Below are 27,578 nucleotides of genomic sequence, written 5' to 3'. Positions count from 1 at the left end.
AAAACAGCCTGCAACAACAAGTGTGTAATATTTTATGCACCTTGAAATACAGCTTTGTGAAGTAAGTTAAATAATCATGATCCAAAACAAAAACCTAACTAAAATCCTAACAAAATAAAGTGATGGGCTGGTCAAACTAAAAAGTGGGGAGTCTGGTGAGCCAAACACTATGTGCTCGTCGTCTCACCAGATTCCTGTAATTTACCAAAACAAATGAACAACTAAACTAACCAATGATGAAAAATCATACCAAATAATACTTACAGCCAGCCCATTGGAACTGAAATAAAGAAATACACAAATAAGCAAGTGAACACATCTACTGTAGTACTCTGCTGGGGAGATAACTGAGTGCTAGTTACAGCTCCACTTATATAGCCCTTGGCCCTAATCACAAATCAGGCACAGCTGAGAAAGGGAGGGGCCACCAGAGCACTCCCAGGTGAGTGACAGGTGTCTAGCCAGACCAGGGCAGCACAGCCAGCAAGGCAGGATAGACACTAAACACAGGACAAAAGCATTAGTGAACACACAAGCAAAGAAAGACTGTAGACTGAGGTGTTAAAATGTGCTAGCACATAACACCCCCACCCTAAGTTAGGGTGGGTTCTGACTCCGGCAACACCGCACACCAGTGCCAGAAAAACACCACTCAATAACACATAGGATTTAGACTTATACATTAATTAATTTTCCCAAATTATAATGAAATCTGCAGCAACAACTCTAACGCAGTAATTCGTTTTTTTGCTTCGCATCCAATGTGCACAAAAAAAACCCAGTATTGGTCAATATACACATGTGAAAACACTCGTGTAGCCTACATTTCAGGCTGATAAGCATAAAAGTAACAATGATGTCCAAATGCCTTACCACCTGGGTCAAACACCTGTGACCTTAAGTTGGACTCCAGGTCCACCTGAATGACTGGCAAGCCAAATCTTGACAAAACCCGTGTGAGAGCTATTGTATATTGCTGGTTCGCCAATTGTAGTTTATTACAATAAGGAGAAAGGTCCAGACCAGTAATGTTCCTCAAGTCGATTTATTGGACAAAACAGAGTACAGAGCACAGGAGCACATGTCAGCCTTGCTGCTACATGGTGTGGCCGGAACAGAACAGAGCAAGAAGAAGAAGGGCAAGGACAAGGGACGGTTTCTTTGTCCTCACAGTATATATAGGCAGACTTCACATGTGTGTGTATGTACTTGCACACACTGGATGTGCACGTCGCTAGGTGTGTGTGCTACATCTCTTCTTCTGTGTGTGTCCATTGTGCAGAAGAACAACACCCCAAGACCCTAAAGGTCAGCTAAGGTCAGATGCCCTCTGGGAAGCCTCCTTTGAACTGGACATCTAGTGTTCTCTGGAATGTGCTGTAGACCATTCAGTATCCAAACTTAAGTCTCTGTGTGTGTTCAAATTGGCTCTATAAGTCCATAAATGTGTATCAATTTACCACATTCCCCCCTACGGAGGGCCCTATTGGTCCTTCGTAAACAAGGGTACAATGAAGAAAACACAAGCAAGAAAACCATAATTCAAAAACATACTCCTCAAAAAGACAGAACTCATCACACCACATCATCTCATTGGCCCCCCTTGATAGACAAAGTACTGGGACACAATCAGACAAACATAAAAACAGGCATTAAGATTACACAGTATTGTCATAAGGTGATTCACATTCAATTTCAAAATAAAAATAGACAAACTGTTCCACAAATCATGCAAGAATATCAGTATTTAGAAACGTGTCGGCTTATGATCACTGCGTAGCCATGGATCACATGACGCTCGTCTGACGATAACCGGCAACACTGGAACTTATTTCCCAATAAAACAAGCTTAAAAATAAAACAACTCAGAAAATCTTATTCACAGAAAATACATAGGATGCTCACGTCGCATCAAAATGCATTCCCCTTCCAATCAGTGTGCAGGTCTCTCTGTTCCTTAAACTCTAGGAAAAAATGTTAAACATATTCACAACATCACAATCTCACGGAAAACCACAGTTTTCAGTGAATAAGTAGCAGCCCTCGGCCGCAACTCAACAGTTCCCAGTAGCTCAACAACGAAAATAAAAAACTCCACATTTGATACAAGAGACCAGAGAGTGAAACAAAATCCTTTACAACACTGCAATAAAACGGCAGCCAAACACTCCGCAGTTTAAATCACCATTATCACAAACATATAACCAACATACATTCAACAAAACACTAGTTGATACAGCTTCGTCTTCACTCACTTACAGAATAGTAGATCTGCTGGTTTGTGTGTAAAAACTCTCCCCAATCTTCAACTTTAGGACATGTAAGATAATACATCTGTTTGTACTTTAAATCTCTGTTTTCCAAGGCCAAGAGCTTCCGAACCTCTGTCGGACCCGCTCAATTGAAATGTTAAAATGCCAGAGGTTAGGCCATAAAAACAAATAATCTTCACATTCGTGGCAAATACCTCGTTGACTCTTTTTATTACACATGTCAACTTTCCTCTAATACTCCTCATGTCAATTTAGTCAGCTAAATATCAACAAACATATAACATCAACAAATAACCTGTTGAAAAGAATAAACATGTTAAACCTTCCATCCAGTCCACAAACACAAAGTCCAGTCACACGGAGGAGAGATGGATCCTGTGGCATAGGCAAAGAATGGGTGGGGGCCATCTGTGCCCCTCAGTGCTGAGTGCTGTTCCCTGGTTGCATCCTTGCTGCAGCTGTCTGTGCAGCTAGCAAGCCAACATGCTGCTGTCCTCTGTTCATACTACTCTGAAGTTTTCCTGTAACCCTCTTTTTACTTCTTGTCTTCCATGTCGTCACAGGGGTTGATGCTGTGGGGCTGAGTTCTAGTATCATCACAGGGTTAGTGCTGTGAGGTCCCATCGTAGATCAGTTGAAGATCAGTTCTTGTCAATTTTCCATAGCCTGCTCCTCTGGTGGGTCTGCATCTGTGTAGGAAGATGGTCTGCATCTGGTCCGGATGAGCTTTCAAAAAAATCTTCTTCCCAAAAGAAAATCACAGCTTGTACTCCTCTTCTCAAGTTCTTCTCGTGTGGAACGGTCACAGACACCCAGTGTCCAGCACTGTTGTCTAAAGAAGACCAAACCATTTACACGTCCTGGCTGGTTCGCCAAAGTATTGTATATTGCTGGTTCGCCAATTGTAGTTTATTACAATAAGGAGAAAGGTCCAGACCAGTAATGTTCCTCAAGTCGATTTATTGGACAAAACAGAGTACAGAGCACAGGAGCACATGTCAGCCTTGCTGCTACATGGTGTGGCCGGAACAGAACAGAGCAAGAAGAAGAAGGGCAAGGACAAGGGACGGTTTCTTTGTCCTCACAGTATATATAGGCAGACTTCACATGTGTGTGTATGTACTTGCACACACTGGATGTGCACGTCGCTAGGTGTGTGTGCTACATCTCTTCTTCTGTGTGTGTCCATTGTGCAGAAGAACAACACCCCAAGACCCTAAAGGTCAGCTAAGGTCAGATGCCCTCTGGGAAGCCTCCTTTGAACTGGACATCTAGTGTTCTCTGGAATGTGCTGTAGACCATTCAGTATCCAAACTTAAGTCTCTGTGTGTGTTCAAATTGGCTCTATAAGTCCATAAATGTGTATCAATTTACCACAGAGCACTGACAATAATAGCCCTAGAATGTCTGTGATCTTACATACATTTCATGTATTCCAAAAACACAGTCATAGATCACCCTGGACGGCGCGCTGTGTAGTCGCGATCTGCGCGGCCGTAAAAGTGCTCTAAACTCCATCTGTACTCACCCAATAATTAATTCCTAAGACTTGGAGTCAGATATTGTCATCTAGTTTCATATCCATTTGAAAGTTCTGCCAGAAAACGTGTGTTTAGTCAAATATCTCCACTTTTACACGAGCTGCACACGGACGACATTCTGTACGGGCGAGGGGCCTGGAATGAGTGCAGGACTGAATATATCTAAACTTCCTTTAGGACGCACAAATGTTTGGGGCACACAATTGGCAGATGGAGTGATTCATTGCCCCGCACCAATCACAAGCACCTGTCAATTGTGTGCCCCGTTCGTTTGTGCTTCCCTGTGTCAATTTGTTATGACGTTTGTGATGACGTTCGTGATGTTTGGGTATATTCGGTCCTTCACTCAAGTCGGGCCCCCCTAGCGCGTACAGAAAGCCGTCCGTGTGCAGCTCGTGGAAAAGTGGAGATATTTGACTAAACACACGTTTTCTGGCAGAACATTCAAACGGATATGAAACCAGAGGACAATATCTGACTCCAAGTCTTAGGAATTAATTATTGGGTGAGTACAGACAGAGTTTAGAGCACTTTTACGGCCGCGTAGATCGCGACTACACCACGTCTCCTGTCTCAATGGACACGGACACGTCTGTCTCACAAGGGGTACTGACCTGCTGCAACCCTGCTGACACCACGTCAGTCCCACCCACAAGAGCACCATCAGTCCCACCCTCATCCCACTCTACAAGAAAGCTCTCACTCATGTCAATGTCCTCACTATAGCTTGCCAGCTTCTCTGCAGAACGGGTAACAGAGGAGGCAATAACTGTTGGAACAGTCACATTTACATCATGTTCAAATGTCATGCTCACATCAAAATCCGATTGAGGAGGAGGAGCCTGACCAAGCCTGGCTCCTCCTCAAGACTGACTATCACAAGCCTAGAATTAGCTCTGAATCTCTCAAGATCAGTATTCACCTTCATCTCTTCCAACTCAAGACACATCATTTCAATCTCTATCTCCTTTAGCCGAATGACATCCTTCACAGACTGTTCAACCACAGACTTATGTAGATTAGCATTACATGTTTGCTCTTCCAACTCAAGACTCTTCATTTCAAAATCTAACTCCTTTAGCCGAATGAGTGTGTGAGGATCCTGCACAAACTCCATGATTCAAACAACTGAAATACCCAGCCTTAACAGCCCACCTACACAAGAATCCAGCAAAACAAAAATACTGCAACATACGATAACCTCTCCCAACTAGGTTACCCCTCAACACCGAAACAGTACACTTTACTTTAAGTAGACACTTGCAAAAAAACCTAATGGGACGTCACTCTACACGTACAGTAACTGCACACTCACAGGGTTACAAAAAAAAAACACCAATAGTGCCTAGCAAGTCCCCCTCAATCTATAGAGCCCTACCGCCAATAGGACTCTACTAGTTATCAATAATATATATTCAAAGATTTGCACATCATTTCATGATTTCTTTTTTGCAGATCTACTAGCTTGTAGATCTGCTATGCTTGAATAGCCTAAATAAATCTTAAATTGACACAGATGCGTTCCCGGTCTTAATGGGTTAAAGGAGTAGTTCACCCAAAAAAATACTTATTTTCTATGAATTACACACCCCATGAACACTTGAATTCATGGAGATGTATTTGTTTTTGTCACATTCACAATAATTTGATGATAATAATAAAGATGCTTATGTATCCGGTAGGAGACACAAAGGAGACTCTTTGTGTCTCCTACTGGAGAGACTGCCGGGCATCAAATTATTGGTTTAGGAATGCGACAAAAACCAAAAGATCTCCATGAATTCAATGATTCAAGTGGTGTGTAATTGATAGGAAATAGGTATTTATTTGGGTGAACTACTCCTTTAAATCTGGCCAACTCACTCAGCCCAGTGGCTTTGCCCTTAGGACAGCAGAGGGTGCTCTTTGAAGCCTAAAACTGTTGACACATACTTGCCATTCATTTCTAATGGTTTGGTATGGGTGATGGGAAGTGACAAACAGGTGCCAGTGAGGGTGCTTCCAGACTGTGGATCATTACATTATTGTGGACCAAAGTCTGTGTTACCTTTTACAACTGAAACTGATGCAGGGGAGAGCATTTAGTTTCAGGGAATGAGGATGTTTGTTGTTCCTGTTCCAGTGCATGAAATGTCTCTCCTTACAGAGCTGGTTAATGGAGAAGTTCACATGGGGGTGCTGCCGGAGGGGGGGGGGGGGGGGGGGGGGGGGGGGGGACAAAAGCTATGGAACTCTGACTGGTAATATTTTACACTATGGAATTGGAAATAATAGACCACATTCACATGGCGGACATTTTTGCATTGTGCATTGAAGAAACAGGGTGTCATTTCATTAACTTATTAGCAAAATTGCCACTGTGTGAATATGGTCTTCAGAGACCACACCCCCTTGTCACCCTGCATAATAATACATATGTGCAGAGTAGACCAGTGGAGTGCTCCAGCATTTTATTTGGGTTTTCTCTTCTGAAGTGACCAGATATCTTACTTTCTGATTCAAGTTGTCCCGCTTTCTTTCTTTCTTTCTTTCTTTCTTTCTTGTGTTTCTCTTCAACAGAATCAGAATCATCTTTATTGTCACATCACAGGTTAAAGGTGTAAAGAAGTGGATGAAAAAAAAAAAAAAAATTAAATATGAACAATGCACAATACAAACAAATGACACACACACACACACACACACACACACACACACACACACACACACACACGCACGCACGCACGCACGCACGCACGCACGCACGCACGCACGCACGCACGCACGCACGCACATGCACACACACACACACACACACACACACACACACACACACACACACACACACACACACACACACACACACACACACACACACGCACACACATGCACGCACATGCACGCACAGACACACGCACACACCCACACACACACACACACACACACACACACACACACACACACACACACACACACACACACACACACACACACACACACGCGCACACACACACCTCTTACTACCTGTATATACAGTATTGGATCTTGAATGTTGGTCCAAATACATAAACATTAAAACAGATGTTAGGAACTGCTGTTGTGACATCATGAAATAAATCATTCTGTATGAATTACTTTCATAATAAAATACAAAACAAAAAAAACATTTGAATCTGTTTCAGTGAATAAAACGTTTGAGAGGAAGTTACTTTTAATATCCAACCTTTCACTTCATATAAGAACCAAACATGCAGTGCTGTAAAGTAACTAATTACATTTACTCAAGTACTGTACTCAAGTACAATTTTGAGGTAATTATACTTTATCTTTACTGGAGTATTTCTAATTTCCAGTAGGCCTACTATTACTTCTACTTCTACTTTTACTCCACTACAATTATTTGAGAACTTTAGTTACTAGTTACTTTGCAGATATAAATCATAACATTATAAAAAAAATACATGAACCACTTTAGCCCTATTTTATACCTAGGCTCGCGACGCGTTGTGAGCTTGTAGATCTGCTATTTTCAAACATTTTAGTACTTTTACTTTTGGTACTTTAAATACATTTTTATAGCAATACTTTTGTACTTTTACTCAAGTAAATTTTGAATTCCGGACTTTTACTTGTAACAGAGTACATCTAAATTGCAGTATTGATACTTTTACTTAAGTACAATATTTGAGTACTTTTACCACCACTGCAAACATGATTGTCTAACATGATGATTATGTGTTATTGTCACGTTGAAGACGTTAGTTGTTGAATTTAATGTCATCTTTGTTGTTATTTCCAGTGTTCCATGAGGAGATTAATGTCCTTGGCTGTTCAGACACAGTTAAAGACTCATATAAAGAGTACATGTATGCACTGGATGGTGAAGGCGTATGCAGACTTCAACAAAGGGAATGTGGTGGAGCCTCAGCCTCCGTTTGTAGATCCAATCACCTACGGTGCAGACACTTATGAAGCAGCTTTGAATCATCAGGCGCTCTGCAAACACAACCTGGACAACATTCGCACTGCCTTGAAGAAACCACGAGTGAAAGGTATATGAATACTATGAACACAATAGTTATTAACTTTCTTTTTTTTAATTAAAATAATAATCGCATTTCAACTGAGCGGGACCCCCCAAAATAATGCTATTTGAAATGGGGACCTCCCAAAATAATCTAATTTTTGTGTGCTTGTAGATCGGTTATTTTCACACAACGTTTGCCTCTCTCTCATTCATTTGACAATTTGGCCAATTTGCCATTACAAAGGTCTTAAAAGTCATTAAATTGTCACTTAATAAATGTGCAGATACCCTGTATCCACTTATACTGTATGTTGGTTTGTTTACTGTTGAGTGAGAAAACAATGTTACCTATTAAGCTAATCATCTGGGGACCCCCAACAAAATGATCTGGGGACCCCCCAGAAGTCAATGCACTCATTCAATTATTTGAATTGAATGATGATTTATCTATATATATACAATTTGAATCCTGCGCCATGTCGGTTGTCCGTATGCGACGCCAGTGTGACGGTGTGACGTAATCTGACATCACGATGACAACGCCAGTGTGACGTAATCTCACGACAGCATGACATCACATGACATCACATCCTACCTATAAATTCTAGGATGCCGTCAGATCGCACCAGTTCGACGGCTTCCATAGTGATAAATAGTAATAATCTATACAAGGAACTCTCTCCACCACAAGAACTCTCTCCACCACAATGACGACAACTTCACCAAAGCCACAACGGCTGGAGATACAACGCCAGACATGGCGCACTGCAAAGTGAACGACGCGTCACGCTAGACGTTAGGGTTACCCTAACCCTAACCCTAACTTCTAGTTTGATACATTTGGGCCAATTGGGGGTTATATAAAATATTGCAATTTAATTTCAAAAGCAACAGTTTAGTGTTTTCGTTTATGTTTGCAATGCAGGCTTTAATTACAGTATAAATAATGACCTTTATTTGTTTAATATAACTCAGCTGATTGTTATAATGATTGACCTGGTATCCTATAGTTTCTTTGAGGCTCTACATTGTTCTCTCTACTCTCTACTTATGTGACTATTTACCTTGTTTGCTGATTAGAGTCAGTGGTGGGAAACGTACTCAACTGTTTCACTGAAGTAAAAGTATCAATGCTGCAATCTAGAAGTCATCTGACTGTTACAAGTAAAAGTCTGGAATTCAAAATGTAAGTGAGTAAAAGTACAAAAGTATTGGCATAAAAATGTACTTAAAGTACCAATAGTAAAAATACCAAAATGTTTGAAAATAGCAGATCTACAAGATCATAGCGCGGCACTCTGTGCCGCGCTATGAGCTTGTAGATCTGCCATTTCCAATTAGCCTAGGTATAAAATAAATGGGTTATCCTGGAAATACATGATGGGGTCTGACAGACAGACAGACAGACAGACAGACAGACAGACAGACAGACAGACAGACAGACCATTTGGCCGATAGGGGCAGTTAGCCTAGTGTTGATATCATACAGATAACAAAAAAAATGAACATTAATAACATTTTCAATTGTCTATTTCCAGATGGATATGTGTTCTACGCGGCTCAACTCTGTGTGTTTAACTCCAGTGAGCTGAAGGACATACAGTACATAATGTCAATGAATTTCGATGGTGATGAGATCCTCAGGTGGGACAGTAGAGTAGATCAGTTTGTTGGATACACTGAGTTTGGTGTGAAGAACGCAGAGCGCAGCAATAAAGATCCTAGAGAACTGGATGTGTGGAGAGCAGCACGAGAGGCATTCTGCAAACACAACATTGAGATCGACTACTCCTCTGTTCTGAACAAGAGAGGTGAGCTGATCTCAGAGCAGCACTCAACACTCATCACCTCATAAACTATAACATGGAATCACATGATTCTATTCAGAGATGATTAATGGTGTTAATATTGATCTGATAATGATCATAAAACATTACTTAATCTGCTGAGAAACATTTCAGATCCTCTTAAACACTTAGAGGAGTAGTTCACCCCAAAAATGACTTATTTTTCATCAATTACACCCCATGAAGCCTTGAATTCATGGAGATTTTTTAGTTTTTGTCTCATTCCTGAGACAATAATTTGATTACCGGTGGAAAGATGCTAATGTATCCGGTAGGAGACTCAAAGGAGACTCTTTGAGTCTCCTACCGGAGAGACCGCCGGTCATCAAATTATTGTCTCAGGAATTCAAGGCTTCATGGGGTGTAATTGATAGAAAATAAGTCATTTTTGGGGTGAACTACTCCTTTAAGCCTGATTTATATTGTATCCTAACACGCTGTAAAGCAGTGGAAATAGCAGATCTACAAGCTCACAACATGTGGTGTCACCATCGTACACCGAGTATAAATGAAACATAGAGATCTATTTCTGAGTGTTTTCACCCTCATATAATTACCTGCCTAAAACAGAGACACCAGGATTTATGTTTTTAAATTAACTTTAAAAAGAACCATGCAGGCTAAAACACACCTCTATACACTTCCTTTCACCACCTGATTTTATATATTAATTACTGTCTTTACTAGTTTGTTTTGTATGTTTTTATTCACTTTAGTAATATTCTACAGGATTATGTGTGTTGTTTTGTTTTTTTCTACTCTAGTTCATTCAAACTATTTTCATTAAATGATATCGATTGGTTTATTTTTGTTTATGTAAAGCACTGTGTAACTATGAATTATTAAATATGTTTAAATTACATTATATAAATGCATTCTACTTTGTATCTTTTTTAGGAGTGGAGCCCAAAGTGAGACTGAAGTCAGAGACTCCCCCTCGTCGTGGTGAACACACTCACATGCTGAGGTGCAGCAGCTACGACTTCTATCCTAAAGTGATCCTGGTGACCTGGTGGATAGGTCAAGAACCTTTGACCTCTGGTCTCTCCTCTACCGATGAGCTGTCTGATGGAGACTGGTACTACCAGTACCACTCCTACCTGGAGTACACACCCAGGTACACACCTAACAGACACCTATACATAGAAATACACAACTATTAGACACCTCTACTGGTACTACCAGTGTGTGTGTGTGTGTGTGTGTGTGTGTGTGTGTGTGTGTGTGTGTGTGTGTGTGTGTGTGTGTGTGTGTGTGTGTGTGTGTGTGTGTGTGTGTGTGTGTGTGTGTGTGTGTGTGTGTGTGTGTGTTTGTGTGTATTACAGATCAGGAGAGAAGATCACATGCATGGTGGAACATCCCAGCCTGACCGTGCCTATCAAGATGGACTGGGGTCAGTTACTGTAATCTAGTGTAATCTACTGTCTAAATAGTAGATAAATAAGCTCATATTGCGGCACCGAGTGCCGCAATATGAGCTTGTATATCTGCTATTTTTTTTTAATCGTGAATATTTGTGCAAATCTTTGAATATATATATTTTAAAGCGAATATTGTAACTTTCAAATGTCTCTCAACATATGTCTTAATTTATAAAAAAAATAACTATTGTTGCTATCAAAATATGTTGTTCCAGGCACCCCCCAGAAGCAAATATTTTAGTTAAAAATGTTGTTTAAAAAATATACATATCAATTATATTCACAGATTTGCACAAATTGTTCAAGATTTATCAAAAATAGCAGATCTACAGTCATAATCTATATATATACAATTTGAATCCTGCGCCATGTCGGTTGTCAGTATGTACGAACGTTGTATTTGGCCAGTGTGACGTAATCTGACATCACGCCATATCACGCCAGTGTGACGCGCCATCATCTATATATACAATTTGAATCCTGCGCCATGTCGGTTGTCAGTATGTACGTATGTAGCCAGTGTGACGTAATCTGACATCACGTCAGTGTGACGTAATCTGACATCACGATGAGACGGTCGTCCCGAATATGGACACAACGCCAGTGTGACGTAATCTCACGACCCTGACATCACGCCAGCCAGTGTGACGTAATCTCACGACCCTGACATCACGCCAGTGTGACGTAATCTGACATCACGATGAGACGGTCGTCCCGAATATGGACACAACGCCAGTGTGACGTAATCTCACGACAGCATGACATCACATCCTACCTATAAATATGACATCACATCCTACCTATAAATTCTAGGATGCCGTCAGATCGCACCAGTTCGACGGCTTCCATAGTGATAAATAGTAATAAAGAACTCTCTCCACCACAATGACGACAACTTCACCAAAGCCACAACGGCTGGAGATACAACGCCAGACACCAATAAACTGCTCACTTCATCTCCTGCCATTTGGTCTCTCTTTTAACATTGTACACCACTGCACACTGCTCACAGGTCTGCCATGCCAGGTGTGAGTAATCACAAAGTGGGTTTGGGTCCTTGCAGAGGTGATGCACGTCACCTCTTTAGGTGCCTGTAAGGTGGCACTGCAAAGTGAATGACGCGTCACGCTAGACGTTCGGGCCGCGTAGCGGCCCGAACTTCTAGTGGTTTTACAATGTGACATTGGGCCGGATTCATAACGAGGGTCGTAAATATGGTGTAAATGAAGTTCGTAAAGGAGGTCGTATTTCTGGTACTCACTAACGGACGTGCAATTCAAAAAGGGGGTCGTATATGACAGAGACGTGCGTATGACCAGTTCTATATTATAATGACAGCCAGCTGGGCGTGATGATCCCGAGAGGTTAATTTACATTGTTCCACGCCCCATTTTGCACCATTAAAAGGCGTGAACCGTGACTCAGCAGTTTCTCTCTGATCAAATCTGTGACTTTACTGAACAGTGCTGCCATGTCCGCTTATTATAAGCGAATTTGGGCTTATTGTTCTGTAAAGTTGCTTGTAAATATTGGTATCTGTGGGGTGCGTTTTTTTGGGCTTGTTTCTAAAGTGTAATTCATTATTTGGGCTTATTTCACAATTGTTCAATTATTTTAACCGGTGGTTCTCAAATATTTTTATGTCTATGGACCCCCAAGTTAATATGTAGGCTAATTTATCCCTATAAGCCCCATCTGAAAATGTTTTGTGCCAGCTGGAGGCAGATTTCGAGATCTGTGTTGTTAGAATGTTTAAAAAATCTTCCAAATATTCCACATTTTATTACAAGATTTTTTTTTTTAAATATAGCAGATCTACAAGCTCACAACGGTTTAATTAAAGTGCTTATAATAAAGTGCCAGTTGCTTCTTTTGGGCTTATTTTCATAGACCTGGTTGCTTATTTCTCTCACAAAATCAACACCGGAGTTTAACTTCTCGTCCAAACTTACAGCTGTCGGCCCGGCCGCAATGCCTTGACACTGACAGAGAACTTGAACATCATTCTGATCTGTCTGGAAGCGAGTCCCACTATTGCAGATGGATCAGCCGAACGTAATGTGTAATGTTTACAAGGTTTAACCCCGCCAGCAAATAATAGACTAATAACCTGGAAAGGATATAACATGCTCACGTTTACCAGGTAAAAAGATGATGTTGAGAATAAATCCAGGGCATACAAGTGGAACGCTATCCGACTACCAGAGCTTATTGATTACTTATTGATTAAATTATATAGTTTCCTCATCAGATGGTAACATTTATTAGGCTGTTGTGTGTGGCGTTCATGTGATCAATATTCAGTAGAGTAGCCTACAGTAGGCTATTAGCCTACAAATTAATACCGCGGCACGGACACTGGTGCGTCAGTCCCTCCGCAGTTTCATTAAGGCATGAAGCCTATTTTCATTATTACGCGACACTTTGGCTGAGATGGCCCGCTGGCAAACACACTCAGGGACCTAATAATTCAGCTCTAAATGCGACTCATAGCCTAGAAAATAAATAAAAAGCGGTGGAATCTACATCATGTCTATATTATGCATAGGCTACAAGCAATACATCGTTTGACATTTCTTTTTTATTTTTTATATATATGTGTTGACAAATGTTGGGCACATATATATTTTATTTGAGGTTTGCCACTGTTGTAATTGATTTTGACATGAAGTATAAAGCATTCTAAAGACATACGCACATTTCAGCCCTGGCAAGACTGCCTCGGGGGTGACGTGAGAACGCACCTGACGCACAAGACACAGACCAAAACATCTTTATGAATCAGGTGTATGTGTACGACTTGTCCTAAATGCCGGTACGTACAAAATATGGTCGTAAATCCCTTATGAATCCGGCCCAATGTGTCTAATCAAAGACATTTTTTTAAGACAGAATAGCGCTGATGTTCTTTTTTACAAACTGCCTCACAGTTCTGAGTCTATGACTCTGTCCCAAGATACTGTACTTTCTGCAAATTCCACAGCCTGGTTTATAATCATCATAGTAAAGGTTGATTCATGTCTCCTAAAATCTATCATCATATCCTTTGTTTTGGATGTATTTAGCTCTAAGAAGGACATGTCACTAGCCTGGTAAACCCTCCCTCCGGAAATCTCATTTCCATTTGATTCCAGGAGTGAGTCTGGCATGATCGCCCATTCTGCAATATTGGCTGTGGGCTGGAGTTGGGCGGGAGTAATACCGTTGACTGACAACCCCTTCAGCCAATGATCGTTCTTCCTTTTCAGCCAATTGCAGTGCATTTTTACCACCTCCATACTATGTGACGCAACGGGACTTTTGAGATGGCCATGCCCAAAATAGGTTAACTTATTCGGATACATGCGTATCACTGCCCGCCCCTGCCGGTTCTCTGAATTTTTATTTTTAAATAGGCTCTGTCATGATTAATTGACCACATATATGAAGTTTAACAACTCAATTCTATCCAAACGATATCTTAAAAGTAAATTCCGTGCCTCAAAAAATAAGTTTGAGTTTTAAAGCTGAAAATAAGAAGTGAAGGCACTCGCACAAACAACAATGGCTGCCGTTCGTCTTTTGTCGGCTGCACTCAGGCTGCACTCGGCTTCATTCGGGCTCACTCGAACTCGCCACCTGATTGGCCAACTGTCGCTGTCAATCACAGAACGATGAGCGACGACGCTGATAGGCTCGGTTAGTTGGTAATGCGCTCGAAACCCCCACAATGGGCGTTCAGGCCAGACTCACTCCTGGAATCAAATGGAAACGAGATTTCCGGAGGGAGGTTTACCAGCCTGTCACATCAGGTGACAAACTCCTCAAGGACTGGACCAATAGGGTTGGACTCATTATTACTGAACAGACTCACAATGACTGTGTCGTCTGTTTATTGTTTATTGTGTTTGGTTGTTGTAGCTTATTGTCAGATGACTCCATGTCAGAGTCTGTGAAGATCAAGGTGTTTTAATCTACTGTAATGATATGATATGATATGATATGATATGATGTGATGTGATATTTGTATTGTCAGAGTCAGTGAAGAACAAAGTGGCCATGGGAGCGTCAGGTCTGGTTCTAGGTCTGGTCTTGTTCCTGTCTGGATTCATCTACTTCCAGTGGAAGAAACAAGGTGATTAGCATGTTTAATTAACATGTTTAATTAACTTGTTTAATTAATTATTATACTACCAGTGGAAGAAATGAGGTCAGATCAACAGAGGATCACATGACATGTGGAACCCTCACAGAAATGCAAACACACAAACAAACAAACAAACAAACAAACATGTAGAGCCACAACCTAAACTGGTTTATATTGGTTTAGAACCTTAACCGGTTTAGACCCGTTTAGATAACCTAGTTAGAGGTCAAACTGTGTTCTATGTTGTCACATTTAGCTTAAATACATCAGTGTTACATTTAGTCCTAAATAAGAGTCAAATGTTCACATTAGTTCTGATGACTGAACCCTAATGTTGTTGTGTTATTGTGTTGTGTGTATATTTGTGCATTTTATGGAGAAATACAGACAATACAGTACATATGATTTATTTGTGTGTCTGTTTTATCTGTCTCTCTTCCTCTATCAGGTCGTATTCTGGTGCCGACAACCAATGAGAATCTTTAGACTCCTCCCACATACCCAGGTTCACTTCCTCTTTCTTTTTACTGAACTTTTTTTCTTTTTGTTTATGTATGAAAGTGTAGAAAACTAGAAAACATACACAAAACTAGAAAAAGTGCTCCTCGGAGCACAGGTCTCCGCCAGGTCAGGTAGGCTATTGTGGCCTCCTGGTGGCGCTATAATAGGCCAATGTGAAAAGGGTGCCATTTGTTCTTAGGCCTTGCACGACAATTGGACCCTGACTGCATTCATGATTTGAGGCATTTTGTTAAAAACATTTGTTTTGCTAAATTAGACCTGCTGGTGGCGCTATAACAGGCCAATGTTAAAAGGGTGGCATTTGTTCCTCAACATAGTGTGAATGTGCGTGCAAAGTTTGAGCGCAATTAGACGGTGCGTTCATGATTTGCGGAACTTTGTTCAAAACAAGCCAATAATGCAAACTTTAGATATCAATCTTAGCCAATCAGTATGGAATATGAAAAATCATGCCGAAATTTGGATAAAATTGGAAGGAGTAGTATAAAATAATGTGTTTTACATAAGTCGGCCTCCTGGTGGCGCTATAAAAGGCAGATGTGAAAAATGCAGGGCAAAGGTTTTTCCTTGACCTCTAGGGAGTGTGCATACAAAGTTTTACACAGATCGGTGCAATTATAGGTAAAAACACGAATCGGCCTGTTATAGCGCCACCATGAGGCTGATTTGAACATTTTCAAATGGTAGTTCTTCCTCGGCCTAATGGGAATGAGCGTGCAAAATTTCATGGAAATTGCATGCTGTGTTCATGATTTGAGGCATTTTGTTCAAAACGGAGCACTCCTGCAAACTTTGGAAGACATTTTTAGCCAATCAGAATGGAATATGAGAAATCTGAAAGACCTGTTTCGTTTAATGACTATAGAGATACTGTGTACCGATTTGCGTGATTTTTGGACAAAATCTGTAGGAGTACTGTCAAAAAATATGTTTTGCACAAATCGGCCTCCTGGTGGCGCTATAAATGGCCCATGAGAAAAAATTGGGGCAAAGGTTCTGAATTGGCATCCAGGGAGTGTGTGTGCACAGTTTCGCTGCGATCAAGCCAACGGTGCCGGAGATAAGCTGGTGACAGACGGACACACGGACACACGGACGGACGGACGGACGGACGGACGGACGGGGTGGAAAACATACTCTCTCGCCATGCCTTTCGGCCTGGCGGAGACAACAACGTGCTTGTGTAAGAAGTGAAACAACTAGTATGGTAAACATATATAATAATGAATCTAATAATCAAATGTAATAATCAAATGATTTGTTGTATCAGACAACACTGTGACAATGTGGTCAGATGAGGGGGGGGGGGGGTGTTTTCATCAGTTTGATGAACCGCCCACACTAATTAGGACTCCCTCTTCCTTTGGTGTGTCGCCCAGATGGCGCCTAAACCCTGACCTTTAACCTCACATAAACTATGTCTATAAACCTAACCTTAACCACAAGTAAGACGCGCGAACGCTGGAAGCGAACGCAGCTCGAAAATATTGTGTATTTACGGACTTTGTGTGTGTGTGTGTGTGTGTGTGTGTGTGTGTGTGTGTGTTTGTGTTTTGACTGTAGCTGCACTCTGGCGCACTCTGTCGGCCGCACCCAGGCAGTGCACTGCACACAGACAGACAGACAGACACACACACAAGCCGAGCAGACTTTCATAGTAAGCTCCACTTGGGCGGAGGCGCGCCTCCTTCCGCGTTCGCAATAAACCCTGACCTTTAACCTCACAAACACTATGTCTATAAACCTAACCTTAACCCTAAACCCTGACCTTTAACCTCACAAACACTATGTGTATAAACCTAACCTTAACCCTAAACCCTGACCTTTAACCTCACAAACACTATGTGTATAAACCTAACCTTAACCCTGACCTAATCAATTGTTCATGATCTATTAACCATTTATAGCATAGTTTTAAATCATTAAATATTTAACCATTAACACACATTTAACAAGTTATGAATAACACATTAACTAATCATTTGGGAATGATTAATTTACTATTATAAGGGAAGGTTATTCTAAAGTGTTAACATGTTCACACAGTTAATACATTCTGATTCTTAATGGTTTATTGTCTTTTCACAGAACACCTGGGTGTGTTTTCAGAGAAGCAGAGAGTCATCCCTGGTGGAGAGAGGAGGAAATACATGTGTGTCCATTCAGCTTTTAAATACTCATAACAGCAGCACAATGATGACATCATCAACCTTTTTCACAAATGTGTCTTTTAAACAATTACAAATGCTAAATGGCTAGCTAAGGCTAACGATAATTACTGTCTTTTCCCTGTGTTTCGTCCAGGTCGACGTGGTTTTGAGGTGAGGTTAAGGTTAGAGTTAAAGTTAGGTTTATATACATAGTTTATGTGAGGTTAAAGGTCAGGGTTTAGGCGCCACCTGGGCGACACACCAAAGGAAGAGGGAGTCCCAATTAGTGTGGGCGGTTCATCAAATTACTTTGTATAGTTTATGTGTCAGAAAACACAAACATAATATGTCAGTTCAACACTATATTGAAACATTAAATAAATGATCACACACACAATCAGAGTTCTTCATAACATAATATTAATATCCATCTGAATGGAAGTCAATCAACCATGTTTGTGAAAAAGGTTGTATTATTTTATAATTGACCATAAGTAATTTATTATTATGTAATAATTTATAATGTGTGATAATTAATGTGTTACGATCATCATGACATCACTATTTCCCTGTGATGGGTGGACCTGATCCTCTAGGGTGGTCTGAGGTGATGTGTGGACCTAAACCCTCTAGGGTGGTCAGAGGTGATGGGTGGAGCTGGTCCTCTAGGGTGGTCTGAGGTGATTATTTATCTTTCCATTTTTCATCTCCACTGTTGTGTTTCTATTCGTTCCTTCCCCCCTGGGATCTGGGCCCCTGATCGTGAATGGTTTGAAGTTCAGATGTTAGATTTTGGCTTTAATTTGCTTGGTTTGAATGGAATGTCACAATATCAATAAAGGAATGAGAAAACATCATTGTGCCTCATGTTCTCTTACATTTCACTGCAGGTGGGTTGCCAATTTCAGCCAATCAAGAGAGAGTGCCCATTCACAATATAGAGCTATTTAACACTGTTATTGAACAAACACTCTATAGTATCGATTACTATCACAATATAGAGCTATTTAACACTGTTACTGAATAAATACTCTATAACAATGGTTACTATCACAATATAGAGCTATTTAACACGGTTACTGAACAAACACTCTATACATGTACGGGTTGTAAATGGAGAAAGTGCCAAAACCAGAAATTCCGCCATGACGCTCGTGACAGACAAGCGTCATGTGAACCATGGCTAGCTTTTTCACATAAAGTCCCTCAATTTGGCTGTTGCGATGTGACACGATTGTGAGCATGTACTGTACAGCTATTTTTTTTTTAATTGTGAAGTAGTGTTTCTTTTCCGATAATTTGTGAAAAATTACAACTCTCCTTTAACTCCCTACAACACTCCTTCACCAGTCTTAAATTAACACTTAACGACTATAAAACCAAATTCATGGTCTTCTCCAAATCCAAACACATAGACCACTCCAATCTCTTTATCACCACCACCAATGGATCTTCAATAGAAAAAGTCACAGAATATAAATACCTTGGTACATGGTTGGACGACAAGCTTAATTTCAAACATCACATAAATAACCTTGTTGTAAAACTCCGTCAAAAGATTGGCTGCCTATATAGGAATAAAACCAGTTTCCCCATGCTCTGTAGGAAAAGGATTATTGAAGCCACATTTCTATCGGTACTGGACTACGGAGATATAATCTACCGCCTTGCAGCCGCTTCCACACTCAAGCCTCTGGACACAGTTTACAACTCAGCTCTGAGATGTATTACTGGTGATAGCTACAACACCCATCACTGTGCCTTGTATGATAAGGTGGGCTGGTCCTCTCTGACTGAGAGACGCAATAGTCATTGGCATCTTTTTATTTATAAAGCCCTGGTTGGAAAATGACCTCTTATATCTCATCCATGCTACGTCTGAAACCTAATCACATTCTAACCCGCTCCAGCGATTGGCTAATCCTGCTGGTTCCTTTTGCCAATTCGGAACAGGGAAAGACTGCTTTCAGCTTTGGTGCACCTGAGTCTTGAATGAAAAGTTCTTGGACATTTTTGGGGACATTTTAGCCTATAGTAACATGTCATAAATAGGGACACCAAGTTGAAAACAGCTACAGTGTGACTTTGGAGAATCCCGAAAGTTCTTCTTCACCCACTGATGACTTCCTTAAACATTGCTTTAACTATTGATGGTTTCACCTCCTCACTCTCCATCACACAACCACATGCACTAACAAAACACACACACACACACACACACACACACACACACACACACACACACACACACACACACACACACACACACACACACACACACACACACACACACACACACACACACACACACACACACACACACACACACACACACACACACAGAGAGAGAGAGAGGCTGGTCCTTCCTTGCAAATCTTTGAAAATATACGTTTTAAAGTGAACAAAATTTACTCCGATCTGTGCTTCTGGGGGAAGAACAATACACCTCCTTTTAGGGGTCCTTGACATGGAAAAGTTGGGAAACCACTGATTTAGCAACATACTGTTAGGATTTCGAAATTATTATTAATTATGTATTTGGCCACGGACCCCCCATCTCAAAATGTTATGTTCCAGGGACCCCTAGAAGCAAGGATTTGAGTTACAAATGTTCGCTTTAAAAATATAGTGCATTATAATCTGCTTATAACACTGTATAAACACTCACTGAGTGTCTAAAACATTGCTAAGAGAGCCATAACTTACCATTACATAAGACAAAGTGCTTAGTGATGTGAAGTGAACATTACAGTACCCTTCAACTTAATATAGCAAGGCATAACAAGGCAACAAGGCAATTCAAAGTGCTTCACAACATAAAACATGTGACACAGAGCATACCATTATTATTTTGTATCGCTAGAGGGCAGCATAGCATCAAGCAATTCTTGAGATAATTATGTTCATTTTGCTTGTGTCCTGTAGATTGAAACTATCAAGTAATGTATTTTCAAATCTGATGTACACTGTCCACAGTCACTGGAAACATTCACTTGTTATGTCTTAGTTCTAATTGGAATAATACTGTGCAGAAGAAATGATATATTTATAGAAAAGACAGAGAGGTTACATTTAGTTTAGAATTTGAGGACATAAAACAGACGTATCCAAGATGACCTGAGAGGGCTGGATGGTTCAAGATGTGGTACAAGATAAGAAATATTTTGGCCCTAAACCATTCAATGCTTTATAAACCAACAGTATTGACAAAGGATGAGACCGCACAGCTCTTAGCCGCGATGCAAAAGGTTTATTAAAGATTAACCGACTTTTCGACAGTGAAGTCTTCCTCAGGGTTTAACAGAGAATGGATGCACTCATCACTTATAAATGGACTGGGACAAAGGTGAACTCATTACATGGGAGTGTCCTCAATCTACCTATCAGCATGGGTGGGGTGGATTACCCATTACTGACAAGTGACCATCACACTATTTTAGTGTGACAGTGAATTGTGCAAGGTTCATCATTTCATATTTAAATATTGAATTTAAAGAAAATGTAATATTAAAAATACAACAATATACAAAAAGTTACATATTTCTGAGACGCTCTGAGAAATATTTATATATGGTAACAGGAACACAACCAACATTGGGAGACAGTGAAACGTACTCGATCAAGAATTCTCCAGAGTAATACAGGAGGGGATAGTTACCAGAACTCATTTGTTAAGAGCTCTTGGACAAGAGACTGCACAAGGAAACACGTCGTCTGTCTGACACGTTTGGGTCAATTAAAAAAAAAAAAAAAAAAGTATCAATGATTTTTAATGATGTTACAGTTAGGGGCGGAAAGAACTTTAGGAGAAACTGTGTGAAAAGTTGAATTAATGTATTGCTGAGCAAGGCAACAGAATTACGGGGCCAGAGCTCAGCTCTGGACCTGTATTGTTATTGGCAGTATTCTGTCTCTTCTTCTTCTGCCACTTTTCGCAGTTCTGGCTGAACCGTGCAGTCGCTTTTTACGAAACTCGGCCATATGGTAGATGGTCATGAAAAACGATCAAGAAATAATTCTCACAATCTTTCGTCCAAAGGTGGCGCTATAGCACTCAATTGAAAATGGCAACTTTGAACAGGTACAACTCATGCCCTGTTTGACCTAGAGACATGAAACTTGGATACACATATGCGTCTCCTCATGCTGAACAACTTTCACCCTCTGACTTTTGACCTCTGACCTTTAGATCTCCCACCATTTTGAATTATATGAAAAACAGTCATTGGCTCCTAACTTCTGCATTTTTTCACTTATGGAAAATCCGTTGGAAATTTTTGTAGGCAGAGGTCCAAAGTTCAAGTGTTAAACGTTTCGTGCAGATTGCTCAAAAATCCCAGGAGGAGATAGATTTTAACTATTACAGTTTTATGAAAATTATTCATCTGTGCCTAAAACATACATGCAGACTCACATTTCTTTGAAACTTTGCAGAAATGTACAGGGTCATTCCAAATATCACTGAAACCAATCTTACTCCAATTGGCCAAAAGGGGGCGCTATAGCAATTTTTTGAAAAGGCAGACTTTAAACAGGCATAAGTCATGCCTCGTTTGGCCGAAAGTCGTGAAACTTGCTTACACATGTGCCTTGACTCATGAGGAACACACGTATCGATTTGACCATTAAGCTCCGCCCTTAGATTTTCCGCAATTTTGAGCAGTTTGAAAAATACTTGTTTTTGCCAGTTCTGGCTTAACCGTGCATACGCTTTTTACGAAACTCGGCCATATGGTAGATGCTCATGAAAAATTACCAAGAAATAATTCTCACACTCATTCGTCAAAGGGTGGCGCTATAGCACTCAATTGAAAGTGCCAACTTTGAACAGGTACAACTCATGCCCTGTTTGACCTACAACCATGAAACTTCGATACACACATGCGTCTCTTCATGCCCGACAACTTTCGTGGTCTGACTTTTGACCTCTGACCTTTAGATCGCCCACCATTTTGAATTATATGAAAAACAGCCATTGGCTCATAACTTCTGCATTTTTTCACTTATGGAAAATCCGCCGCTTTTGTTTTGTCGGCAAAGGTCCAAAGTTCATGTGTAAAATGTTTTGTGCAGATTACTCAAAAATCCCAGGAGGAAATAGATTTTAACTATTGCAGTTTTATGAAAATTATTCATCTGCCCCTAACACATACATGCAAGACTCACATTTCTTTGAAACGTTGCAGTAATGTAGAGAGTCATTCCAAATATCACTGAAACTAATCTCACTCCAATTGGCCAAAGGGGGGCGCTATAGCAATTTTTTTTAAATGCAAACTTTAAACAGGCAAAAGTCATGCCTCGTTTGGCCGAAAGTCGTGAAACTTGCTTACACTTGTGCCTTGACTCATGAGGAACACATCTATCGCTTTGACCAGTAAGCTCCGCCCTTAGATTGTCCGCAATTTTGAGCAGTTTGAAAAACACTTAAACCCAGGATTTTTCAGCTATTTGCGTGAAACTGTATCATCTGTGTGATCTCCTTTTTCACAGTTACTTATCTGTTGGGCCAATGGCGTCTCCCTTAAATGAATGCCTCACAATCTCAAGGTCGCCAGTTCAAGCCTCACTTGATGCAGACTTAATTTAAGTTGAATTGCAAACAACATGACTGTATCAATGAATACATGTGCAAATGGTAAAGATAACCTGAAATGCTTATTTGAGAGTACGTTTTTTCAACGTATGACATACTTCATTCTGAAAATAGCTGATCTACAATCTCACAACTTTTCATGGTTTTGTGAGCTTGTAGATCGGCTACTTTCACTAGTTTTGGTTCTGAGGAGATGTACAATTTCTTCATTGGTAAATGGTTTGTGAACGAGTGATCTTAGTGTTAGTGAAACAGGGGCTTGGTTCATGAAAGAAGGCAAGAGTTTATGATCTTCAACAGACAATATGAGCCTGGACAAAGCTATAGCACTATAGGTAGTGTTGCAGCCTATTAGTCTGAAGGTTGAGAGTTCGAATCCTGTTAATGGAAGTAGGTTGAGATGTCCAATCAAACCATTATGTTTCCATCTCTCTCTCTCATCAATCTATTGTTTCCATGTCACTCTCTCTCTCTCTTCAATCTATTCCGTTTCCATGTCTCTCTCTCTCTCTCTCTATTCACTGGCCCCGTATTATCGCTGCTTGCAGCTATATTGACTATTGTGTTTCGACTCTTGGGTCTTCAACAGGGTCTGACAATCAGGGTGATTATGGGTGGCATTCCAATGTGTACATTCCAACCAATGTAAACATCACACATTATCAGAGGATGCCTTAACATCCACAGCAGACGTCATACTGATCATTCAGTGGAGATGCATAATGCATAATACACACCATAACTGACAAAACACCAATACAAGCAATTAGGCACAGAAGGACAGATCTGGGAGGCAGCACACTTCTGAGGCAGTTCTCACTGGCAAGCGCAGTCAACCAGTCAGTAACTCCTGTGGGAGGTTGTATTATTTTATTCTATTTTATTTTTCAAGACCATATTGCTCAGTGGTGGACTGCAGCTCATTATTTAGTGTGATCTTTGTGCAACCACATTGCTCTTTGTGCAACCACATTGCTCTTTGCTCCTTCCACCCACCACTATTCACCTACCTATGAAATATCATGGGAGTGGGTATAATTAATAATAATAATAATATTGACCTAAAAAAGTGAAGGAGAAGAAGAAGAAGAAGGAAATAATCCCATAAAGATATACAAATCACAAAGTTCCAGAACAACTTGATCTCATGATGCGTTGAATAGATTTACATATCTGGTCAGCAGTAGGAACATTTTGATGACTGTGTACACAGAAGTATAATTTATCTACTACTACTAGTGACCGATCAGGTCCTATGAAGAACAAGAGTGACGGTAAAGTACTTTCCAGTCCATCCCAACATAGTCTTGTGTGGACAGACTGTTGCCTCCCACAATTTTCAAATGTTTCCGGTCATACAATCTGGGACTCGGAAGTTCTGATCATTATTCAAATATAAACCGTATGTGAAGGCTCCTCTCCACTTCCGTTTCGTCTTTACAGTCGCGCACATTTATCCTAATATGAATCAAAATCATCTAAGTATATGTAGCAGGGCTACTGTATGTAAAGCAATGACTACGCCACCCACACATATAGGAGTGCGGGATCCTTTAAACACATTAAAGGCATTGTAGGGAGTTCAGACATAATCAAAGAAAAAAACTGTTGTCAAACACCGCCCCTCCAGCAGTTCTTTTCCCCGACCACCAGGGGGTGACGCAGGGGGGACTTTTTAAATGAGTCATGCCCAAAATAGGTTGCCTTATGCGGATACAATTCGCGGAAATGCCCGACCCTACGGTTCTCTGAATTTATATTTTTAAATAGGCTCTTTCATGATAAATTGACCACATATATGAAGCTAAACAACTAAATTCTATCCAAACGATTTTTTAAAAGTAAATTATGTGCCTCAAAAAAGAAGTTTGAGAGCGTTTTAAAACCGAAAGTAAAAAGTTGATACGGGCACGGACGCGCACGGACACGCACATGCGTGCGTTAATTTACGACCCGGACATAAACAACATGAACATAAACAGAAGGGAAAATACGGATTTCAGACAGAGGACTGTGTTTCAATGAAGGAAAACACCCCAGCATCATTATATAGTGGCTGATAGAGGGGAAAAAATGCAAAAAAAATATATATAAATATTTTTTAATTTTATGCTTAATGTTCCCTACAATGCCTTTAACCATATACTGTATATATATATATACATATACATACACACACACACACACACACACACACACACACACACACACACACACACACACACACACACACACACACACACACACACACACACACACACACACACACACACATATATATATATATATATATATATATATATATATATATATATATATATATATATACATATATATATATATATATATATATACATATATATATATATATATATATATATACATATATATATACATATATATATATATATATAGTATATATATATATATATATATATATATATATATACAGTATATATATAGGACTGAACCCCCCTCTCTCTTCTTTTGTACATATTTTTCACTCTTCATACCAGTAACCTGTAAACTGATTGTATGACATTCTGTATAGTAGTGTGTATATCTGTCTCTTATGTCATCATGATTTGTGTGCATGGGGATCTCATCTTAAACTAGAAAATGTGCTCCTCGGAGCACAGGTCTCCGCCAGTACTGTTCCTGATTAATCCTGTCTTAAGTGTTACTTGATTTACTCCGCCATTTCTCAGCCATTTCGTGATTACTCCTGTCTTACCTCACTTTGAAAGAGGCTAAGACTCTTTCAAAGTGACACATCTATTTATAGGCCGCTGATACGTCATGCGTCTCACTAGTCATGCGTCTCACTAGCCAATCAGAGCACACTCTTTCAACGTATTGTCACGCGAGGCTTGACCAATGTTAGCTTGGCCGAGGGGGGGGGGGGGGGGGGACGGACAGTGAAAACATAGTCTCCTGGCGGAGACAACAAGCTTAGTGCTGAATGAGCTTTCCAGTTCAGTAGACCTTGTATTGTGAATTTGTACTTCCATGTACTGTTATGTACCGTCATGTACTGTTCTCATGTCTTACTAAATAAAGTACATCAATCAATCAACAAGGTAAGGTTCCCCAGAAAGGTACGGGTTCAGAATGAACAGAACCAGAGGCTTATGTATCAAATGTGTCAAGTTTATTCAAATGGAAACAGAAAGGAAGAAAGCGGTTAGTATTACAGGGAGTTCTGCAAAGGGACTAAACCCAAGAGGCAAAGGGGCAATAAGGGTAAGGGCTTCAGGCCTACTTGGGCCTCTAAACTAAATATACAGAAATTAAACAAATCAAATCCAAATAATGCAAAACCCAATAAAGTAAATAAGCAAATCAAAATAAAATACAAATACGCAAAAAGAAAATCAAACTAATGCAATGCTACTTAATGGCCCAGTATAGCTCTGTCCTCAGTCAACTCTATTGCACACAGTCCAATAGCAAAAACCCAGTCTAAACAGTATATATGGCACGGTGGGAAAAACAGTGATGGTTAGTTCAGCTCCTACAAAAAATCAAATAATAAAGCATTAGACCAACCCTCCAACAATTCATCCCAGACATTAGGCCCCTATAGCAAGATGACAAAATACAGCAAAATAACAAACATACCCAATGAGTCAATATATGCTCATGGCTCCCATTGATATAGGCCTGCACAGCCACAGGGTACTGCTGCTCAAAGGACCTGGAGGCTTCTGGAAATACAGATATATATTAGTATAATTAACAACAGGCCTAATATTGGCCTAATATTGTCTAAACTCTTATATATATACTATTGCTACAATGAGTTATAAAAACCTTGTAATTTGTTTCAGATTGTCTTACCGAGAATTAGTCTGTACCCCTCATGCCTCCAGGTCTCTCTCACAAACACTCAAGCCAGGCTTCTGGCTAGACAGGAGGCCACAAACCTGGCCACCCCTCTTTATGCACTTTCCTTAAAGGGCCAGTGCTACATATATTTAGCTTGCTACTTAACAGAAATGGAAATAAAATAAATAAATGTAAAGATATTTTAAAATATTTTCGTGAACGGAAGTGCCAGTTTCCTCTCTCAGATTTCTGGAAGTGTAGTTCCAGA

At 40.2% G+C, this 27,578-nt stretch overlaps 1 protein-coding gene and 1 long non-coding RNA gene across 2 annotated transcripts; both read left to right on the top strand.

Moving 5' to 3' along the window:
* Positions 1-7,670: 7,670 nt before the first annotated feature.
* LOC311043161 (H-2 class II histocompatibility antigen, E-S beta chain-like) lies at positions 7,671-15,040 on the top strand (the record flags this gene model as incomplete). Its single annotated transcript, XM_084054345.1, has 5 exons — positions 7,671-7,845; positions 9,359-9,631; positions 10,565-10,784; positions 10,993-11,070; positions 14,989-15,040. The coding sequence occupies 5 exons, from the start codon at positions 7,671-7,673 to the stop codon at positions 15,038-15,040; spliced, it is 798 nt and encodes a 265-aa protein (XP_083910471.1).
* Positions 15,041-15,100: 60 nt separating this feature from the next.
* On the top strand, positions 15,101-18,534 carry LOC311042900. The gene is made up of 3 exons (XR_014600554.1): positions 15,101-15,202; positions 15,663-15,719; positions 17,825-18,534. It is a non-coding gene; the product is annotated as an uncharacterized lncRNA (long non-coding RNA).
* The last annotated feature ends 9,044 nt before the right edge of the window (positions 18,535-27,578 follow it).

Source organism: Gymnoscopelus microlampas (assembly GCF_963454915.1).
Source record: "Gymnoscopelus microlampas genome assembly, chromosome: 4".
Classification (NCBI taxonomy): domain Eukaryota; kingdom Metazoa; phylum Chordata; class Actinopteri; order Myctophiformes; family Myctophidae; genus Gymnoscopelus; species Gymnoscopelus microlampas.
Note: the sequence above shows the minus strand (reverse complement) of the source record. Positions and strands in the feature narration are given on the sequence as shown.